The sequence below is a fragment of the Dipodomys ordii genome, unplaced genomic scaffold (assembly GCF_000151885.1).
Source record: "Dipodomys ordii isolate 6190 unplaced genomic scaffold, Dord_2.0 Scaffold35, whole genome shotgun sequence".
Classification (NCBI taxonomy): Eukaryota; Metazoa; Chordata; class Mammalia; order Rodentia; family Heteromyidae; genus Dipodomys; species Dipodomys ordii.
Window position 1 is genome coordinate 2,934,984 of NW_012267251.1, and position 8,817 is coordinate 2,943,800.

Here is an 8,817-nt window from a genome sequence, read left to right on the forward strand (position 1 = left end):
AAAAAAAAAAAGAAGAAGGCAAGTACAGGGTCTCATATAATTAAATATAATAAATAGGATAGGTACAGCATTACTCCATATTAATGTCTGAGGAAGTAACTCAGAGTTACTTTATAGTGAGTATGTTGATTAATAGCTATCATAAACCACTAGTAAAATTCAGTAGAATTTATTATTTTGAGTCAAAAAGGTAAATAAATGTAAAATATATTTAAAATTATTTCACCCAAAGTGGTAAAACTGAAAACTGGTATCAGTTCTGTATAAACTTTAGGCTTTGGAGCTATTTGGTCTCTGTTGCAGCTATTTAACTCTTCATGTGTAAAGTAGAAGTATGCTTATGTTCCAATAAAATTCTATTAAACCGCTGGGCCCTGGTGGCTCACGCCTGTAATCCTAGCTATTCAGGAGGCTGAGATCTGAGGATTGTGGGTAAAAGCCAGCCTGGACAGGAAAGTCCATGAGACTCTTATCTCAAATAAACCACTAGAAAACCGGAAATAGTGCTGTGGCTCAAGTGGTAGAGCACTTGCCTTGAGCTGAAGAGCTGAGGGACAGTGCCCAGACCCACAGTTCAAGCCCTATGAACGACAAAAAAAAAAAAAATTCCATTAAACCATTCTTAGCCAGTCTTTGATTTAGAGAAAATTGTTAGAACTCTGGGAAACCTGAGTGTTCAGTATGGCTCATGCTAAGGCAGACAAAAATACATAAAGTCACATTCAGTATAATGATATTTAGTCAATGATTGGCCACATATACAGTAATGGTTCCATAATGCTGTATTATCTGGGGCTAGTGTAGCTGTCTTTAAGAACATACTATAATATTCACTTAAACGTGCATTACTTCCCAGACAGTCCTCGAATAACAAGCAGGTTATATCCCCAAAATCTCATGGTAAGTAGAAAAGACTACAAGGCAAAATCACATATCTTTCCTTTAGAAATGTAATCAGTCTATGGTAGATGTCAGTTGTTTGTTCCATTATGGCAGGGCTGTCTGAGAGTATATCTTGCTGCCATTGAAAGTATCTTGATCATAGACAGAATCATGCTGCATATTGCTGTTATAGGAAGAGCTTCAAATTCGAAGTATGGTTCATGTGTGCATTTTTGTAAAGTTCATGTTTTCCTTATAATAGTGGACTATCTGATAGAAAACAAAATGAGGGTTTTTTTTTACATGTCTTGTTTAAAAATGGAGAGATACTGGGCTGAGTGGCTTTTTAAAAATTACATTGAGTACTGTGAATGTGACTTAGTGGTAGAGTGCTTGCCTATCATGCATGACGCCCTGGGTTTGATTCCTCAGTACCAATAAATACATAGAAAGAGCCAGAAGTGGCACTGTGCCTCAGTTGGTAGAATGCTAGCTTTGAACAAAAGAAGCTCAGGGACAGTGCCCAGGCCCTGAGTTCAAGCCCCAGGACTGGCAAAAAAAAAAAAAAATTACATTGAAGTATTGGAGGTGTGCTTTTAGCAATAGTGCGCTAGCCTAGCAAGTGTAAGACCCTGAGTTCACACCCCACAGCGAAAAATGAAAAAGTTTGAAACTGCCCTGAAATACAGAAGGCCTCCTTGCCTGTGGAGATGTCCGTGCTGTGTACACTTTGTGTACACACTTTATATACTTTCCTCTGTGTGCATAACACAATGCTTAATTTATATATTGGAAGCTTTAAAATTTTAATAACATAAAGCAGCTCTAGCAATCTGCTGTTGAACATGTCATGTGAGTGTTGGCTCTAGTGTTCTGTAGTGTCCTCACCTGTGGCGTGAGGCAAAGCAGCACCTGTGTGGTGAGACGGACAAGGTGAATGATGTAGGGATGGAGAATGTAAGGGGGAGGCAGCGTTTCTCAGCACACTAGTACTTGAAAATATGTCCGGGCACCGGTGGCTCAGGCCTATAATCCTAGCTACTCAGGAGGCTGAGATCTGAAGATCCTTGTTCAAAACCAGCCCAGGTAGGAAGTCTATGAGACTCATTCCAGTGAATCACCAGAAAACTGGAAGTAGCACTGTGGCTCAAGTGGTAGAACACTAGCCTTCAGCACAAAGAGACTCAGGGACAGGGCCTAGTCCCTGAGTTCAAGCCCCAGGACCAGCAAAAATAAATAAATTAATTAATTAAATAAAACAACGTTTTTTAAGTTTTGATACTTTGCAACATGTCTTCTTAGGGATCTCTTTGACTTCTGCTTAGAGTATGTTGGGATTCTTTAATGTGTATATTGATATCTTCAGATTTAGATTTTTCCATTGAATCTTCAATTATTACTGAATCTTAAGTGCTGAAATCTTCTCTTTATGTCCTATGCATCTTAGGTGCATAACCACTGTGTGTGGTCAGTAAAGTCTGTTCTATCATCTCTTCACTCAGCTAGTGACCTAATAATTAGATGATTTCAAAGGGGTTCAAAAAAAATGAGGAAAACTAACACATACTGTCTTTATTAATCCCTTGGAAGCTACAGAAGCCAAGGATGATTGAAGAGTGGTGGCTAGCCTTTGTGCCAGCCCCTCAGTAGTCTATGAGACTGTTACATCCAAACACCACCAAAAAGCCAAAAGTAGAACTATGGTTCAAGTGGTAAAACACTAGCCTTGTGCACAAAAGCTCAGGGACAGCATTTGGGCCTTGGAGTTTAAGTCCCAGGTCCGGCACCAAAAAACAAGCCCAAGGATGCTTCATCTGTTACTTGAAGAGTAGATTCTTATTGCCTGTTTTGTCTCCAGGGTCCTGTAGTTACTGGTATAGTGGACAGGTAATGAATGATAGTAACTACTGCCATGGAAAGACTGAAGCTTAACTTCAATACATACCAGAGTTCGAAAATAGTTTCTTCAGATATTTTCTGTAGTTATATCTTTCTCTCAGTTCTGTATATTTGATTTCTTCCTTTTTATAGATAACATACCTAAATTGTAGAAGCATTACTATATACAAAAATAATATAGATTTAGTTGTACTCTATAAATTATAATTATATATTGTAATTGTTGGGAAAATGGAGGAGAATAGAAAAGGAATAGGTCAGACTCGATTGTCAACAGGTAAGGACTGTTTATTGAGGAACAGCGAGGGGCACAGACCTTCCTGCAGGTTTGGAGGTTGTGCAAGGGACTGGATTTGGGGGGTGGGCTTATATAGATCTTAACAAGGAAGCAGAAGATAAAAATGGGCTATGGTCTCTTGGAAGCCAAGAGCAATGTCCTTGGCCAGGCCCACAGTGGAATGCTGTGGTGTAGGGGCCATTGTCTCCTAGGGACCAAGGACGGAATGACTTGCCTGTGGATAAGCGCATGAGCACGCAACTAGTGCTTTGCTTGACCCAGGGGAATAAGGCAGGACTCAATCCTTCATATTCCATCCTTGGATACATAAAAAGATTGAGCAGAGGCGGGAGAGGCAGATCCTTCAGTAATTATATTCAGTTATATGTTATTATAAATCTGCTATCACAGATATTTTGTATGTATATGAACACACTTCAGTAATTATATTCAGTTATATGTTATTATAAATCTGCTATCACAGATATTTTGTGTGTATATGAATACACACGTCACTTAGGACACATGATTGGAGTTTTACTCAGAAAGTGCACTGTAACTTCCATGTCTTGTTGACTAATCTGGAAGCTGAAAAATAATGTGACTGCTTTCACATCTCAGTAAAATCTGGGTCATGTCTTACACAAGTTCAAACCCAAAGATCTCTTCTGTCATTTAAAGGAACCTGGATTGGACATACCTTAGCATCTGCAAAAAACAACCTGCCAGATAGTGTGTTATCTATGCTGAGTGTTAGTAATAATAGAAAAAAGAGAATTAAAAAACTGAAGAAGTGGCGGGAAAGTGAGATTTCCAGATACAAACATAGCAGCTTTATATTACATTCCCACTTACGGAACAGAAGCCACTATGTGATCTCAAAGCCCAATAAAGAATTAAAATTTTACATTTTGAACATTAGGTGATTTCATTGTTGTTTCTCAGAACAACAATGTTTGGTTTTGTTTTGGTAGTACAAGGTTTGAAATGGAAGCTTTTTCTTTCTAGAGAGGCACTATACCACCCGAACCATCCCTCTAACCATTTTTGCTTTTGTTATTTTTACATAGTGTCTCATATTTTGCTCATGATAGCCTGCCTGTACGATGATCATTGTATGTATTATTTTCTGTATAGCTGGGAAGGCAGGTGTGTACCACTATCCCCAGCTATTGGTTGAGATATGGGAGTTCGTTAACTTTTGCCCTGCTTAGCATCTAATTACAATCCTTTGGTCTCTGCTTCCAAAATAGCTAGGTTTAGTAGCCACTGTGCCTAACTAATAGTTCATTTTTGGCCTCAGTTGTTACTAACTAGATACCATGTATGCTTATTTCAAATTTATTCTTCTTAAAACTATAAGACATTTATTTGTACAGCACAACTACTTTCTAATGTTATCATTGTACTAATGTGGACACTTACTTGAAGATTATAGACTTTCATACGCTATTTTAAAACTTTACTGACAGACCACCTACTTTAAAAAAAATCCTTTTCTCTTTAATTGTACTCTTAGTGAAATGTGTGGGCTTACATAACACATGACAACTTGAAAAAACTATTGGGTATAAAAAGGTTGATGTTGCAGTACTGAGGTTGGGCTTACTTAGGATTTGTGAATAGGTACTATAGCTAAGTGTATCTTTCCCTATTGCAGGATGACGTAGCTTTGCCAAGGACTCAAGACGCTAAGCAGAAAATGAGCTTAACATCCTGGTTTTTGGTGAGCAGTGGAGGCACTCGCCACAGGCTGCCTCGGGAAATGATTTTTGTTGGGAGAGATGACTGCGAGCTCATGCTGCAGGTATGTTCTGCCTTTTGTATGTCACTACTCACCTCAAAAAAACAAACAAAATAAAAACTCAACTATTTATTTATTTAGGATCTGGTCGTGGGACCTGAACTCTGGGCCTGGGCGCTGTCCCTCAGCTCTTCAGCTCAAGGCTAGCTCTCTACCACTTGAGCCACAGTGCCACTTCTGGCTTTTTTCTTTTTGCTTATGTGGTGCTGAGGAATCAAACCCAAGGCCTCATGCATGCAAGGCAAGCGCTCTACCACTGAGTCGCCTTCCCAGCCCCTGGTTTGTTTTTTTTTTAATACATTTTTTATTGTAAAAATACTGTACAGAAGGGTTACAGTTACATGAGTAAGGTAATGAGTACATTTCCTATCAAGCATTGTTACCTTCTTTGTTTTTCCCCTACCCTCCCTGCCATCCCTCCTCCACATCTTGAGCACAAGTTTTTGAATGGGGAGCAGAATACCCTAGGTATATTCCAATTGGGATACCTTTTTCCTCACCCTGATGGAGGCATGTGATGTTTCCCTGTCTTTGCCTTGATGTACATACATGTTGGGCTTCTGGAAATAAGACGTTATGAAAAGAAAAGATGATGGCCTCATTTAGATTGTGCTATGAATTTTTATGTCTCAAGCCGTCTGCCTCTTGGCAAGCTGTTGTTCTCTTTTCACTTATCCCCATACTTCCCACTTGGCAGCTTGCCTTCTGCGATGAGGTGTTACTGTTGTTTTTATTGTTTATTTTATTTTTTGGGGGGGGGTCTGGTCGTGGGCCTGAACTCTGGGCCTGGGCGCTGTCCCTCAGCTCTTCAGCTCAAGGCTAGCGCTCTACCACTTGAGCCACAGTGCCACTTCCGGCTTTTTTCTTTTTGCTTATGTGGTGCTGAAGAATCGAACCAAGGGCCTCATGCATGCAAGACAAGCGCTCTACCACTGAGCCACCGTCCCAGCCCTTTTGTTTTATTTTTTAAAATCATTTTACAATTAATATAATTGTACAAAGTGGGGTTTCATTGTGATACTTCCACACTTGTATATAGTGTATTCTCATCAATCTCAACCCCTCTGCTCCTCTTACCCTTCTTCCTCCTTCCTAAAACAATTTCCATTTTCATACATAGGTTTTCTTCTACTTTCATACATAGAAACAAACACTTTGACTGTATTCATCCTTATTCATCCTTCTTCTTAGCCCAACCCGATCCCAAGATAACTTTTTGATTTTTGTTTGTTTCACTTCATGGGGGGACGGTGGTCTTGGGGCATAAACTCAGGGCCTAGGTGATGTCCCTGAGATTTGTGCAGAAGGTTAGTACTCTACCACACAAGCCACAGCTCCACTTCTGGCTTTTTGGTGATTTGTTGGAGATAAGAGTCTCACACACTTAACTACCTTTACTGCATTTGAACTGGGATCTTCAGGTCTCAGACTCCTGAGTAGCTAAGATTATAGGTATGGGCCACCAACACCCAACTTATTCCACATTTTTCTAACGAGAGAGGAAGTAGTAACTTCCAAGTTCTTTTATATATTAGACAGTAAAGTACAAGCCATATTTCCTCGCTATTTCTGGTGCCACCTTTGCTGCTTAATATCAAAGTTTACATAGCTACCTTATAATAAGTGGTTATAAAGTTCAGATTCATTGGTTCCTAAGCTATTTCTTCCTGTGATTGTACTGATACTTCTTTTCAGTAGCAGTTTCCTAAGGCTTATAAATGATGTACAAACAACTGACTTTGGGGGAGAAAATGGAAGAGAGCTTTAAAAGGGACTCAAAAGCAACTTTAAAAAACTTTTTTAGGAGCTGGGAAGGTGGCTCAGTGGTAGAGCGCTTGCCTTGCATGCCTGAGGCCCTGGGTTCGATTCCTCAGCACCACATAAACAAAAAGAAAAAACCTGGAAGGAGCGCTGTGGCTCAAGTGGTAGAGTGCTAGCCTTGAGCTGAAGAGCTGAAGGACAGCACCCAGGCCCAGAGTTCAGGCCCCATGACCGGACCAAAAAAACAAAAACAAAAAACTTTTTTACTCATGTAATTGTAACCCCTCTGTATGGTATTTTCACAATATAAAAAAATACAGTGAAAAAAAAACTTTTTAAAAATTCCTTTTTATTGGCTTTCTTTCACTCATAAAGCTCACCCAAGAAACCCAGTTTTAGAATCCACATTTCAGATAAGGATAATTAGAGACAAAGATACCTCATTTAGAACTCTGTTATGTCTTTGTTGCTGTACAATTAATTTCCAGTATTTAAAGAAAAAGATTCAGAGTTGGGCACTGGTGGCTCATGCCTGTAATCCTAGCTGCTCAGGAGGCTGAGATCTGAGGATCATGGTTCAAAGCCAGCCCCAGCAGGAATGTCCGTGAGACTCTTATCTCCAATTAACCACCGGAAAACTGGAAGCGGCACTGAGGCTCAAATGGTAGAGTACTAGTCTTGAGCTGAAGAGCTTAGGGACAGTGCCCAGGCCCAGAGTTCAAGCCCCATGAGTGACAAAAAAAGATTTGGGGCTGGTTATGTGGCTTAGTTGGTAGAGTTCTAGTCTTGAAAAAAAGAAGCTCAGGGATAGTAACCAGGCACTGAGTTCAAGCCCCAGCACTAGCAGGAAATAAAAGAAAAAGAAAAAGATTGTTCAGGTACTGTTTTTTTGTGTTTTTTTTAAATAACAAGATACATAAAGGATGGATGTAGATCAGTGGTACATCTCTTACCTAGCACACACAGGCCTGGATTCTACCCCAAAAATCATGGAGAAAAACATATATAAAATATTATAAGGATGGGGCTGGGAAGGTGGCTCAGTGGTAGAGTGCTTGCCTTGTATGCATGAGTCCATGGGTTTGATTCCTCAGCACCATATAAGCAGAAAAAGCCAGGCTCTGTGGCTCAGGTGGTAGAGCGCTAGCCTTGGGCTGAAGAGCTGAGGGAGTTCGGACCCCATGACCGACAAAAAACAAAAAAAAAAAGTAAAATAATATATATATATACACATATACATACACACACACACACACACACATATGTATTACAAGGAGGAGGTAACAATGCTCAATAGGAACTGTACTCATTACCTTACTCATGTAACTGTGACCTCTCTGTACAGTATTTTTTCAATAAAAAAATATAAACAAAAATATTACAACCTAATTCCCATGGTTTCAATGTAAAAGTTTCATATGTTTTAAGTGTAATGTGATATATTTAACAAAGTCATCTACATTAAATTCTCTCAAAATTAGAACATGTACATTGAGTAGAAAGAATATTCTTTTTTAATTTTGTTAATTTCTTCTTTGGGGAATGATGCCAAATTTGTGTTGCGTAGTAACACAATTTTAATCTCATTTAATATACTTTTGTTTGGTATTTGTTCTGTCAACTAATCTAATAATATATCTAGTTTAAAATCTTTTGTAGTATTTTAGTATTTCATTGTATTTATTAACTTTAAAAATTCTTTTCAGTCTCGCAGTGTGGATAAGCAACATGCCGTAATCAATTATGATACCGCTGCAGATGAACATTTGGTGAAAGATTTAGGCAGCCTGAATGGGGTAAGTTGATTTCTCACAGCTTCCTCTTTCTGATGTACCAGCACAGGGGCTGTAGTTCAGAGACCTGAGTCTGAATTACTGTTCTAGATGCTGAGGCCTCGATTATAACTCCTTTTTCTGTACCCCATTTTTCTTCCACCTATACACAAGAGGTAAAGTTGTGATTGAATGGTGTTGCAATAGAAACAAATCTTACTTAGTTTCCTGTATGTAATTTATTAGTGTGTTTGTTTTTTTTTGGGGGGGTGGCGGTCATGGGGCTTGAACTCTGGGCTTGGGCACTATCCCTCAGCTCTTCAGCTTAAGGTGAACACTCTACCACTTGAGCCACAGCATCACTTCTGGTTTTCTAGTAGTTTATTGGAGATAAGAGTCTCATGGAGGGGCTGGGAAGGTGG

At 39.3% G+C, this 8,817-nt stretch overlaps 1 protein-coding gene across 5 annotated transcripts in view; it reads left to right on the top strand.

The window, feature by feature from the left end:
- The first annotated feature begins 4,681 nt into the window (after positions 1-4,681).
- The window catches only part of Cep170 (centrosomal protein 170kDa), an 82,822-nt gene continuing 78,686 nt past the window's right edge, over positions 4,682-8,817 (top strand). For all 5 annotated transcript variants that reach the window (XM_013017431.1, XM_013017433.1, XM_013017434.1 and 2 more), the window contains exons 1-2: positions 4,682-4,865; positions 8,330-8,419. In XM_013017431.1, the coding sequence (XP_012872885.1) occupies positions 4,761-4,865; positions 8,330-8,419 (195 nt within the window). In that variant the 5' untranslated portion in view covers positions 4,682-4,760. The remainder of the gene's footprint in view (positions 4,866-8,329; positions 8,420-8,817) is intronic.